This window comes from Larimichthys crocea, chromosome XXIV (assembly GCF_000972845.2).
Source record: "Larimichthys crocea isolate SSNF chromosome XXIV, L_crocea_2.0, whole genome shotgun sequence".
Taxonomy (NCBI): domain Eukaryota; kingdom Metazoa; phylum Chordata; class Actinopteri; family Sciaenidae; genus Larimichthys; species Larimichthys crocea.
In genome coordinates, this window is record NC_040034.1 from 12,979,147 (window position 1) to 12,992,632 (window position 13,486).

Below are 13,486 nucleotides of genomic sequence, written 5' to 3' on the forward strand. Positions count from 1 at the left end.
AAGTGTTTTTTCCCAGGAAGCTTCCAACTAGGCACAGGGGACGACTGCAGCAGTGAAATATATTATTATGAACTGCCACTGTTATCACCGATCACCGATTAAAACAGCACATTGTCTGGTTTTCTAATTTAAGGAGGATGTTAGGGAGATATCTTAAAAATATTCTGTCATCACTGTGGTAATAAGAGAGATGTGTGACCTCGATACTGCCAGACATCTACTGTACGTGTCTGATCTGTTGTAAAAGAGTAAGAACGCACACCTGCACATCTTCTGGGTGTTGTTTTTTACAGTATATGCATTTAACCCTGTGGTTTTAAAATATTAAGATATATTTTTAAAACATTATCTTTGTGTCTCCCCACAGAATGAGTCACCAGACCTTACTGAGGAGCAGTTACGTGGTCTGCTGGAGGAATGTGAGCTAGCCGAGATCAGGGCCGAGGCTCTTGAGATGATCGACACAACACCATGACACCAAGAAGAGATCCACCTGAAGCCCTGCTAATAAATGCAGGGATGTGAATCTAGCATGGCACATATGAGCATTACACAGGGTGGAGGTTATGTCCTGAAGTCATAGGGAAGGATAGTGTTTAATCTTAGACTGTTAGGGGACACTGACTTCCTCTCCTTGAGATACAGAGCAGCTGTATGCTTGTGTTTAGGAAAGCAAGTGCCATTCTGATCACTAATGTGGTAACGGGCTGTCTCCCTCTCTAGACACAACAGATAGATACATAACATAACATGGTCTATATATTATGTACCTATCTGTATCTGTGTCTACAGTCAGATAACCGTGTTGGACCACTACAGAGTAAACATATTTCCTTGCATGTAGACCAATTGAGCATGATCATGTGTGTCACTTTTCTGAGGGCATATAGATGAACGAGAGAGGACAGCTTCTTCAGAATTAAGGCGGCATCATGCCATGAGGAGTGTATTGATAAATTCTCCATTCTCACTGCGTTCCTCATGTGAACCAGCAGACATGAGTAAATGTGAGGCACTCTGCTCGTGGTAACAATGGAAATGGCACAGCTTTGAATATCGACCAGCGGGCGTGTGCGCGAGACGAGCATGACTGTCACAGTTTCACAAGATCGAGCCCGCTTGTCACTCCGCCTTTCAGATTGTCCACGCGTCAGTCGCTCTCCATCTGAGAAGACCCTCAGACATCTTGTACACCTGCGAAAAAAGATTTCTTCACAACAGTGGCCAACAGGCTACTATGGGGTTGTGATAAAAAAAACAAAAAACACATTTAATACCAGAATATTTCATGATTGCAAAAAACACTCTAACTTCGGACACTGTAAAGCTTTCAGATTTATATTGATATAACTAACCTGTCTTATATACAGTAACATATATTGATTATGAGCATGTTTCACAATGTGTCCAAAATTGTAGTAGTAACGAGCTAACTTAGGATCACAACTGTTTGTTTTTTTCTCTCTGTCTCAAATATGCAGCTGGATTGTGTCCCATTGTTTTTATTTGTGTTTATAGCACTGAGCATGAGGAAACAGGAGCAGCAGGGCCACACTTTGTATTAACCTTAGTATCATAGATGAGAACAGAAAATTGCTGTCATTAAATCTAATAACTGGGTACGGTGGCCACAGAATGTTCTTCTGCACACATAAACACTCAGCTGATAGCAGTCTGAACACTTTATTTTTCTTAACTTTAAGGCCTCTTCTGTGTATCTGTTAGTAATGTGTGTTCAAGCATGTGACTCTTACTGAGGACAGAAGGATGATGTGAGTTACACAGGCGTGATCGTCAGATCCACTTCAACTCCCAGCATTCCTTTCATTCCTGCCTCTATAGGTGATCTTCTTCAGAGTGAGTCAGATTAGCAGGATCTTCTGAAATTGGACCCTGCGTGACCTCTTTCCTGCTTCATTTTTATTTAAAGAAACAGGACTCCACTGACAAAAGATGACCAGCTTTGAGATTTGCACTTTTTGGTTTGTTTAGGAGATTTGTTGAGCTGTTGACACAATTCTTATTTGCTCCTGCTTACACAGTGTGAGTTAGCCAATCTGCACCTGGCTGACCTCAGCCCAGAGGTCATGTCTTTCCTCTCTCCTGGCACTGGACACCTACGGGTCTGTTCGTCTCACTCTTCACCTCACCCACACATTCTGACCCCGTCTAAACGGCAGGAATTATCTCACATTCCTTTGGACTTGAAACATGTCGGCCAGGTGAGCCTCCAAGGTCAAATCCCAACAAGAGAGTTCAGTTATCAGCACTATCTGTCTGTGATCTTAACAGACACCTCAGCATGCAAACAGACTGACTGCATGAGATAAATTTGTAATAATGTAATATATAGTTATGCAGCATAAGTATGAAGTATTTTTGTCTGTTTTAGTACCATCTGTAATTAACGCACTATATTTTCAGTAGGGAAGATAGACTATGCTGCTTATGTGGGGTAATGGAAACACAGTGAGCTCAGTATGGTAAGAATGAGGTCATTTCTCATGTAAAGAGACCTAAGGCATACGGAGACTGTCTGGGTTTTCTGGCACGACCCTCACTGGTGCATTAGATTACAGCTCTTTCTGGCTCTGTGAAAGATCTCAATTAGCAGTCTGAAATCTACTTGCTGATGATATACTGATGCAGGGTCGAGCTGCAGACTGAGTATGGATATTTCATCTACTTTCATCTACAAGTTTTATTGAGACATTTTTATGAAAATTTGGGATTTCTGAGTGGGATACAGCCATAACTTTCAGTAAAATTCCTTATGTCTACCTCTTACGTGAACTGTCATTTGAAGGTGTCAGGAGACGCCTTTGTAACGTGTAATCAGATCTTTATGGATGTGCTATTTAAGAGGGTTATACTTCATGTTGAGTTTTCCTGCTGCTGACTCCGAAGGATACTCCCTTTCTCCAAAGCTTCACTAGACTCAACTAATGGATTCCAGTCATCTTACACAGCATGGCCCAACTTTGTTTTTCTAAGGAGAAGACCTCAATCAAAAGAGATATGAAGTCCAAAAATCACTAAGAAGTTTAGGTCTTCAGCTGTTGAACTGTTGAACTGTTTGTTTCCCCTAAAAGACACCAACCAACCAAGACAATATTTTTTTCCAGAAATGTTTATTGTTCACTTGACATTACAAAATACCAGGTAAGAGTATAAACAGCACTTTGGGTAGAAACTATAGTACAAAGTTTATAGAAAAGCTTCACTAATAATTAAAAAAAGACATACAAAAAAACAAAACAACAAAGACATCCTCATGTCAGTGTGCAAATAAGTTTATACAGACAGAAACGCTTCCATATGAGGCTACGCTTCTAGATAAATTATTTAAATAGCATATATCTACACAATGAAATGACCTCAACATACAACAGACATAATAATTTATCAAAACAATGCACAGGAAATACATATAGCACAATATAGTCAAGACAACATTTCTTTAATCCTTTACGTTCCTGTTTGGCGCTTCTCTCGCTACAAAAATATCTTATATACAGCATATAAATGATACTAAAGTCTTGCTAAAAAAAACAAAAAAAAAACAGAAGCCAACCAATTTATACTCTGTTGCTAAGACAAGTGATTCTTGTGTATTGCTGGCCTCAATACAAAAAGAATTAATGAGGTAATATTTGTACATAAAGGGTTTCCTTTTCCTTTGTTATTCTCTTTGTCAGAAATGTACACACAAGCTCAGCCACACAAGTCAAGCACACTGTGCAGAAGCAGAATATTCAGAGATACTGTACATGATGCCTATCTTTTACCTTTTAATGTAATGCTAGATCTTGCCATTAGATATTGATTTTAATATGGCAAGACACAGAGATGAGTCCAGATTAGCAGCCATACTTACAATGGTTTACTTATCACAGGAAATAGACTGGCCCTTGCTGTTTACGTCCCTTAACACCGTCAGTAAAGATTAGAGATATTAACGTAATATTTGCTAATAATTACTGTTCCAAAGCAGTGTTCAGTGCACCTGCTTTGGGGCCCTGTGCTGTCCTGAATTTTGTGCTCTCCTTGTTTCTTCTAGTGCTCTTTCCTGAGAAGACAAATGTTTTGGGCCAGCCCTAAGCCTCGACTAAATTCATGACCTACGTATATACAGGTCTGGATGAAAGTGGGGTGAGAAATAAAGATAAAAAACTTACATGGTTGTCTTCATAATTATGCTTGTTGGTTGACACACATGCACAAACACACAAACAACATTCACTCTCTTTGATAGTAACAGTCAGTCCATACTGTCCATGGTCCCTCAACAGTTCCTTCAAGGGGTATATTTTCCCCGTCCTAAGAAAGTTCTCTCACTGCTCTCTTCATACTGACACTAGTCTCTTCGAGTCCACAGCAGATGTATATTAATGCTCAAAAATAATAATAAAAATAATTAAAAACATAAAACACTCTTCTCTCTCTTTGGTCCCTCATCCAGGGAGAAATACCGCCAACTAACAACAGTTCAGGTGTGCAAAGCTAAAAACGTGCCCCCCCATCAATGCAGATCAGAGCAACAAATGAGAGGGCCAATTCTTCTGAGCAGAGCTGCGCTCACAATTTGAGTTTGGTGCAGTGGTGCAGAATCATCATTGAACTTTCATTTGGCTTAAAGTCCTGAGGTCAGTTTACCTCACGTTAGTTCACTTGCTCGTCATTCCTCCAATGTGCATTTCTCAAAAGAAAAAGTTAAAGAGATATCGATCCAGGTCCCATATATATATATATATATAGTCATACTGACAGACTGATTCTGTCTGGAAGGCTCTGTGGTCCAATTATGTATCTGAAAGAAATTACAGAAAGAAAACATGTTATAAATAAAGTATCAGGTGATGAAACCATTCTTTTTTAAATATCAAACTATCATTTATGTGCCTACCTTTGCATTCATATTTGAGGTCTGAGAAGTAAACCATCTCCTGAGAGAAGACGTACAAGCCTAGTCGCCCACCAGCGTATGTCTTGTCGTAGATGTTTCCAGAATCGGCCATGATTCTCTTGCCTTCATACATGATTACTCTAAAAAAAAGAAAATGGAATCACATGAGCTCATTGCCATTTTAATATACATTTTGGAAATGGAGAAACTAAAATGCTTCTAAGGTTTTGTACTCACCTAATAAGTCCAGTCTTGGGTCTGTGGATCAGATGCCATCTGTAGGCAGTGAAGTCCTTCCAGCCAATGTTCTTGGGGTCGTGCCACAGAGTGCGCACCTGAAAAGGATAAATTGCAATAGTTAGGATGAGAAAAGTGTCAAACATTGTATTAAATTATATCTTTAACCTTTTAATTGACTACTCTTACCTGTCCTGCTGTGTCTCCGGTGTGCCACAGGGCGTTCCTCAGATGCTCACCAGGCCCTGTGGTGGAGTTGACCACTTTGATTGACAGGCCAGAGTAGCCTTGAGCTCTTGTGGGTGTGTGGGACCAGTAGGTTTGTGTGATCTGTTTCCACATCACTGTGTAGAAGCGTGAGCTGGACTGGTAGCCAAACACAAAGCCAGCATAGTCGTCATCTCTGTCCGTGTTGATGAAGAATGTTCCACTGAAATCCACTGCACTGAACTCATCATAACCTGAATTAAGAAAATAGATAGTTTAGAATTGGTTCTGTAACACTTTGTGTCCATGTACCTGTAGTGAGATGCATTGTTTCTTGCTTACCAACAGCAATGCCAGGGTCACAGTTGACAGTCTGCACCAACTCCTTGCCCTGATGCCGGACCACCCAGTTGGGGTCAATCTGGGATGTGCCCTTGGGGTCCAGAGGAACCATTTGGAATCTGCGGAAGTCTGTTTCACTGATGGCAAAGTTCTCTGGGCACACGTCATAGATGTCCAGAACATTGTCTTGGTCAAAATCATCTTTGCACACATCACCACGGCCATCACCTAAGAGGAAAAATTGGACATGGAAATTACAGAGATGTTTCTACCAAACAAAATCTGAAGAACATCCAGTTAACTGAGGCACTCTCTGTATTTGTCACATTAATGGCACAAATGTTTCAGAAGACCGCATATGACTGTATATGAATGTTGAGAGACTGACTCACCATCAGAGTCGACCTGATCAGGGTTGAAGGCCAGCCTACAGTTGTCTTTCTCATCAGGAATGCCGTCATTGTCATCATCATGGTCACAGGCATCACCCTTGCCATCCTTGTCGTGGTCTGCCTGGTTGGCGTTGGGTATGTAGGGGCAGTTGTCCAAATTGTTCTGGTGACCATCTTCGTCAATGTCCTGGTTGTTGTCGCACTTGTCTCCTACGCGATCTGAGTCAGAGTCAATCTGTAGGAGAAGAAAATTCCTTTATGATGAGATTTACCAAAGATGGACTCTCATACTATAGGACTCTTGTCCTCACTTGAAATCACTCCTTCACTCCCCGATATGAGAGGTGCTTCTAGGGATTTAAATGTAGCCCCTTGTTTTCAGGCATGCAAGCAATGTCCTTTCAGACAAGTGTCCAGTGTCCTTGTACCTCAGGAAAATTACTAATTCAGATTTTTTCTGAAGGTGGATAAATAGAGAGGAGAAGAGGGAGCATTACACACTTTTTCCTCAAAGATGTAACATTCCTCTCTTTCCATTTAAGTGAGTGCAGTGGCTGTGGATGGCATGTAATGGAAAAATGAAATCTGACATTACCTGATCAGGGTTATGCTCCAAAGGACAGTTGTCACAATGGTCTCCCACACCATCCCTGTCAGTATCTCTCTGGTCCACGTTGTAAACATATGGGCAATTGTCATTCTCATTCAGAATGCCTGTTGAATCAAAATATACTCATATTAGCCTTCAGGAATATGGGAATGCATTTTAAAGCTACAGAAAGATGGAGTTTGGATAAATGACTTACCATCACCATCAATGTCAACAGCACAGGCATCACCCTCTCCATTGTTGTCAGTATCAGTTTGGTCAGTGTTAGCCTCGAACACACAGTTGTCACAGCGGTCGCCAATATCATCTCTGTCTGCGTCATACTGGGCAGGGTTGTACACTCTTGGGCAGTTGTCCTAAATTTATAAAGAAATATCAAAAGCACAATTACTAAAATGGGTCCATACTCAAAAAATAAAAATAAAAATAAAAATATCGGAAAATAAGTCTTGCTTTTCAAGCCTTGTTTTTTCTCTCACTTTTGCTGGAATGTGATATTCCACTGCAAGCGAGCTGGTAATTTATACCACAGCATTTTTCTTACCCAACTTTCCAAATCCACACTAAGAATTATGGGCAACAAGCCACCTCATCCTGAAGTCTGGCTTTATGCTGAAATTATATTACACTATTCCTATGCTTCTTGCTTTCCACTGTAACTCTCTGGTATAAGCACACAAATGTAGAGACTTCACATTCCTATTGCCCAGAGGAAGGATGGCTGTTGCTGATTGCTATGTTTGGTCTCTGAGGAGAGCGCAGTTTGGAGCTAAAAAAAGCTACTGTGATGACTCACCCTATCATCGGGGATCCCATCATTGTCATCATCATGGTCACATTCATCACCCAGGCCATCTTTGTCATGATCTTCCTGTCCAGAGTTGGGAAGGACGGGGCAGTTATCCTATATAGGAACAAAGGAGTGGTTAAGGAGGCAATCATCACAATAATAGAGTCCAGATGGGTAATAATGGCCTTTTGTATTTCTGTTCATGTGGGGCCTGGCTACCTTCTTGCAGTGGTAGGTGGCGTTCTCCACACACAGCAGGTCAGTGTTGGGCCATCCATCCAGATCACTGTCCTCTCCGCAAATATGACCATTCCCAGCATATCCTGGCTTGCACTCACAGCGGAACATGGACTCAGAGTAGACGCCCAAGTAGATGCAGTTTGCATTTTTATGGCAGTCATGGCTACCATCCTGGCAAGGGTTGCGGGGTTTGCAAACCTAAAGAAAATTACAGAGAGTTTAAAAAAAATGCAAGAAACAAGACTACTATCTACAAGCACTACAAGCAAGTAATAACTCAAACCTGTTTTTTAGCAGTTGCTTGTTCCACTCCTCTTCCAAATGGCTGAGGGCCAGAGAAACGTGTTGGGCAGGGCAGACAGTTGTAACCGGGTTCGGTGTTCTCACAGCGATGGATTCCGTTATGTGTATGGCAAGCATCAGGAACAGCTTTACACTCGTTGACGTCTTTACATTTGATGCCATTTCCAGTGTAGCCAAGAGGACACTTGCCACACTTGAAAGAGCCATCAGGGAAACTGATGCATCTTGCTCCAGGGAAGCATGGGCTGGAGAGACAACCATCTGTAGGGGGAAAAAATATACTTTAAAATGGTATTCTGTTGTGAGAAGTTTTTTTAAAAATATATGTTTAATCTTAAATGCTTACCAACAGGGCAGCTCTGATTGTTGCACAGTTGAGTCATAGTGCCATCACCAATACAATCCTTTCCTCCGTATTTGGGGGCAGGATCAGAGCAGAGACGTTTGCGGTTCTGGATTCCTCCACCACAGGTAACAGTGCAGGTGTCCCATGGTGACCAAGGTCCCCAACCTCCATCAACTGAAAAGTATCATAAACACAACATTCAGTATGTTTCCCTGAATTTATACACACTAACATACCTCATATTTTTGCTAATGAAATTTAACTCACTAGGACAAGGGGAATTTCTGCAGATTTCAGTTTGACGTCCTTCTCCCTGGCAGTCCCTTCCACCCATCTGGGGTGTGGGAGAGTTGCAAAGGCGTATCCGGGTGATGACTCCCTCACCACAGGTCACAGAGCAAGAAGACCAGGGAGACCAGTGGCTCCAACCACCATCCTGTTTGACTGTGAGCAATACATACAGAATTAATTCACCATGCTCTGAAATTGAGAATATTTCTTATTACAATGGCTGTGTTAAGAATGCTGAGTGACTTACAGCGTTTGTCACATTCCTGGGGGTAGCAGTCACGGGTCTGAACAGAGGTGCCCTCACAGTTGTTGTTGATGCGGTCGCAGGAGCGTCCGCGCTGCTGGATGCCACGACCACAAGTTGTCGAACAAGGGGTCCATTCAGACCAGGGGGACCAACCATCCTCTTTATAGGACGCTGTAGGGGGGAAGACATAAAGTATGGACATTTGAATACAGAAATTCAGATAAAAATCAGATCCAAGTTCTGCAAAGGTGCAGTAGATTTAAAAAGAAGCTTACGGCAACGAGGGCAGCACTCTCCATCGGGCACGGTGGCGTTAGCACAGGGCACCAGAGGGCAGGAGATTTTGCGACACACGGTAGCAGAGTTCTGGATAGAGGAACAGTTGAATTAGTACAAGAAGAATAAGTGAGCTGACTGGCTATTGGTACTGTTCCAAGCCTAATTGCTATATTTCACAATGGACTGATCTTTATCAGGGATATGATACTCTGCTGCTGTGTTGATAGAAAACATAATCATCACTAACACCTAACTAATTACACAATATGAAAAACAGCCCTATGCTGCTTTGTTGATACTTGTGAAGAAGTGTTGATGGCTTTCAGACAGAAGCAATGTGATTATTACAGGAGGTGCTAACATAAACACTGTTATCACTTCATTACAGCAGAGAAACACAGAGACGACTTTCCTCCTGACTTGTTTAAAGGTTACATTCCAGTAGGTGTGATGACACTTACCTGGCAGGTGCACTCGGTGCAGCCATCCACGGTCCATTCATCTTTGTCCTTGTACACAATGCCGTTGTGGATGCAAATTCCATGCTGAATGTTCATTTTATTTTTCAGCACAGTGCTCTCCTCAGACTGGGGGAAAGAGAGAAGGGGACTGCTCAGGATGGAGGATGGAAAACTTTCACTTTGCCAAAGTTCCAATACAAATGAATCACTGACCGACACCATGATTAAGACATTGCTAGACTCTAGCGAAGCAGTGCAAATGCAGCCGACAGCCAAACATATTTGTGTATTCACATGGGACTCGTTAAGAACTTGGCCAGGGAGTGCCATTACAGCGACAAGTGGCTACGCACTGGGAATGCGTTAACTGGGATCAGAGGGAAAGATGGAGAGGAGAGGAAAAGAGGGAGTGAATGATGACAAAGAGCAGGCCCTGATGGCCCTTAGAGCTTACCACTTTGCGGAGATCATTTGACAGCTGTTTAACAACCACACCGAGTCCCTTGAGCTCCTTAAACATGCTGGCGATATCCTCACACGAGAAGCCGCAGACAGACTGCAGATCTGAATGTAAGAGAGAAGAGTCCAATAAATTACACCACCTCTTGAAGTTTACAGTAGAACTAACTTTTCTTTTTGGGGAAGGAGAGGTCTTACCCTTGGCTTTGTGGCCATTGTAATCAGTCCTAATGGCAGGGCTGGAGTTATTGACTGGGTTGTCCAGGGTCATGACATCAGTTAAGGCAGCTGCAGGGGGGGAGAGGAGAGAAGACAAATAAATTTCTATTCACTGGTGCAAAATGTGGTTGTACATTGACTCAGTTAAGGAAATTTGATATTGATATACTGATATACTTTATTTGTTTTTCAGTCTTACCTCCACTCTGGCATCCCTTATTTCTCAGTATGGCATCAAGAGTGGTCCCAAAGACAAAGTGTACATTCTGAAGAACTCCCTGAGAGACAATAAATTCCAGTTAAATGGCACATAAATCTATTAAACCTCAGTCTTCTTACATCAGAGCACAAAATACTGCATGAAATATTATTTTCCTATCCATACAACTTACCACAAATTTGTCCCTCACAGCTCCTTTTCCAATCCTGAGTCTGGCAATGTCTGCCACCTCCTGGGACAGCACTTTATGAATTGGCAACTCCATCTCTGATACATCGATCTCCTCACAGCCGACAAAAAGCTGCACCCGGTCATCCTGAACGAACAGTGTGATGTTCTTCCAGTGTCCAGTAGCCAAATCTGCATCCTCGATGGACACGACCTGCTGCTGGTTCAGAGTGGAGTAGACCACATCCAGAGTGTTTGCCCTTCCGTTGGAAATGATCTCGAAAATGGGTCCAGATTGGTCATTCTTCTCAATGGTCAAAATGCTGCCCCTGCTTTTTTTGATCTGCTTGAGGTTGACAAGCAGGATGAAGCCCCTCTCAGCCTGGATGGAGTCGAGGAGGTCCCTGAAGGAGCTGTCGGGGACTGGGGGGATCAGGTCTGCATTCAGGACCTTGTATGCAGGGCTGTAGGGATCTACGCCTTTGACCAAACTCACTCCGTTATGTCTCTTGCTTACCCGGGCCAGATCAAATAAGTCATACACACTGTTATCATCCCGAGCCTCTGTGGTCAAAGAAAAGAAAAGCATTGTTCAGTTTTTTTCTCCCATAATGACAGTGTTCATGAAAATGCAGAAAAACAAAGAAACCTCAGAAGTTATAAGCTATAATATATTTACAAGAACTATAAAACTATCCAAATGTTTTAAGCATAACTGTCTTTATAGAACATTATTAAAGTTAAACATCAATGAGCTGGCTATAAATTAGCAGTCACAGTTAAAGACTCTATAAGAATGAATAAAAAAAGAGTTTTTTCTGGTAATTCTTACCTGCCAGTCTTGCGCCTTCACAAGTCCAAAGCATCAACAGCAAAAAGATGCCACACAGCATCATCTCGAAATCTCCTGTGGTCCCTAATGCAGCCAAGAATAACGAACACGCCGTTACAGGACACATCTAGACTACATGTCATCAACAAATACAATAAGGCAATAAAATAGTGTACAAACCTTTTAAAAAAAAAGAAAAATCCCCTTTTTAAAATAGATAAAGAAGAAGAAAAGTCCTCGATTCTCCGATTATTTTATCCCGTAATTTGAGTGCCAAAGTCTCTATGAGCTCTTCTCCGGATTTTATGCCGGTGTTTGGACTTAGTCTTCTGACTTCTCCTGCCGATACAACAGCTATTTAAACATTTTGAGGACATTCCTGAGGTCCCGTTTGGACCAATCAGGCTGGCTGCATGAGAGAGAGGGACGGACTTGAGTCTTACCTCACAGCCAGTCACAGTAATATCCGAGAGACGCACACACAGAGGGGGAAAAATGCATTCCTGAGCTGAATTTCCATCACCGGACAAATATTTCATACACGCACCCGAGCCAAGACTTGGTCGTTTCCGGTCAAATAAAAGTTTAATTATCCGCCAAATGGTCTTATTTTTATTAAACTCATTTTTTCACAAAAAAGTAAAGATTTATTTTCAATATGATCCAAAATAAGTAGACCAATTAATTCAGTAGACTGGTAATACAAAACCAGTTATGAGTAGATTTAAAAGACATATAAAACATTAAATTATATTCCATATCCTACACTCACGTATTAATTCCAGCTCATATTTATGATACACACAGCAGGAGATTGTCAATGGTTTATGGTGAGTGCTGCTCATTTGGCTATTCCCAGTGTGACCACTAGGGGACTCATTGAGTAATGAATGTCAGTGTGAAGTCTGGGAGAATGAGAGGTATGATGGGAGGTCTCTGAGTTTCTTTATATACCTTTAATATAAGTATTTTTTTTAAGTAACACAAAGTTTTGAGCTTGATATGTACTTATTAAGTAAAAATGCTAAATGTGTACAATATATTTGTAATCTCAGTATTATACGCACTAAACTACCAAAGGTAGACTTTAATAAGCTTGAGTGGAAAAGAATGTTTTGTTTAAACTAAAAATATAACTGCAGACAGAAATAGAAGGAAATTACTTAACTGCATACCGCACCCATTAAATCCATGTGCAGATGGGTGACAAATTAAAGGGGAAAAAAAACAACAATATGAAGTGTGAAGTAAGGTGTTGTTCCACTACGAGTATCCAGAACAGTTTCTGTGCTCTTTGGCAGAGGTTTTTCCAACTGTGATGAACTCTAGTGGAGGAATGAGCAGCATTCTCCAAAAGATTTTCTTTCATTTAATGATTTGAGGATGGTGGCAGAGAGTGCTGTCTAACATGCTTCAAAATCTCCTTTAGATATTCAGTCATCTACAGAACCCCCCAAATCCCCTACAGGTCCTTTATAACCTCTTGTAAGATTACAAGGAATGCTGTAAGACCCGTAAAAAAATCTCAGTTACCACTGGAACACCTTTAAAAAACACTAAAACCTCAAAAAAAGAGCCCAAGAACCTTTTTACAGACAAACAGAACCTTCCAAAGAACCTCTAGAACATTATCAATGGTTAATTAAACCTACTAATGGACTCCTAGAACCTCTTCATGGACCAACAGAACCTCATAAAAAGACAATGAACTTACCAATGTAGTGGTCTAAAACTCACTATATCACAGAAATGTGGTGAAGTAGAAATATGTATAAACAAACATTTTCTTAGAATCTTAGAAACTTCTTAGGAACTAAATATTTGCACAGATTCCTTCCAAATTGTGACATTACCACACCGATGAAGGTTAAGGTTTATCAACGAGCACTTGACCTATGGGCCCTTTCTCTCTTTTTTCCCAGACCATGTAAAGACAT

At 41.3% G+C, this 13,486-nt stretch overlaps 2 protein-coding genes across 6 annotated transcripts in view; one reads left to right on the forward strand and one right to left on the reverse strand.

The window, feature by feature from the left end:
• fsip1 (fibrous sheath interacting protein 1) overlaps positions 1 to 1,258 on the forward strand; it is a 28,659-nt gene extending 27,401 nt beyond the window's left edge. For all 4 annotated transcript variants that reach the window (XM_027274669.1, XM_027274667.1, XM_010750500.3 and 1 more), the window contains one exon: positions 368 to 1,258. In XM_027274669.1, coding sequence (XP_027130470.1) covers positions 368 to 475 — 108 coding nt within the window. In that variant the 3' untranslated portion in view covers positions 476 to 1,258. The remainder of the gene's footprint in view (positions 1 to 367) is intronic.
• A 1,856-nt stretch (positions 1,259 to 3,114) lies between these two features.
• Positions 3,115 to 11,892, reverse strand: thbs1a (thrombospondin 1a). Of its 2 annotated transcripts, none has more exons than XM_027274665.1 (22): positions 11,733 to 11,892; positions 11,550 to 11,635; positions 10,722 to 11,281; positions 10,529 to 10,607; positions 10,309 to 10,398; positions 10,106 to 10,215; positions 9,652 to 9,777; positions 9,187 to 9,277; positions 8,912 to 9,082; positions 8,641 to 8,817; positions 8,374 to 8,547; positions 8,008 to 8,288; positions 7,704 to 7,922; positions 7,491 to 7,598; positions 6,891 to 7,050; positions 6,680 to 6,798; positions 6,085 to 6,319; positions 5,693 to 5,920; positions 5,333 to 5,604; positions 5,144 to 5,241; positions 4,907 to 5,046; positions 3,115 to 4,810 (listed from the first exon to the last, which is right to left on the reverse strand). In XM_027274665.1, exons 2-22 carry the CDS (start codon positions 11,611 to 11,613, stop codon positions 4,803 to 4,805), a joined length of 3,510 nt encoding a protein of 1,169 aa, XP_027130466.1. In that variant the 5' UTR covers positions 11,614 to 11,635; positions 11,733 to 11,892; the 3' UTR covers positions 3,115 to 4,802. The 2 variants fall into 2 exon arrangements, with proteins under 2 accessions (XP_027130466.1, XP_019128729.1); XM_019273184.2 differs by having other exon boundaries at positions 11,550 to 11,633; positions 11,730 to 11,892.
• Between the last annotated feature and the right edge of the window lie 1,594 nt (positions 11,893 to 13,486).

What these genes read in the sequence shown, in the direction of transcription:
- thbs1a (XM_027274665.1), bottom strand. Translation starts at nt 11,613, where the DNA reads ATGATGCTGTGTGGCATCTTTTTGCTGTTGATGCTTTGGACTTGTGAA. An exon ending in TAAGGGATGCCAGAGTGGAG is followed by an intron (nt 10,399 to 10,528) that starts GTAAGACTGAAA and finishes CCCCCCCTGCAG; the next exon opens with CTGCCTTAACTGATGTCATG. An exon ending in CCCAAGACTGGACTTATTAG is followed by an intron (nt 5,047 to 5,143) that starts GTGAGTACAAAA and finishes TCTTTTTTTTAG; the next exon opens with AGTAATCATGTATGAAGGCA.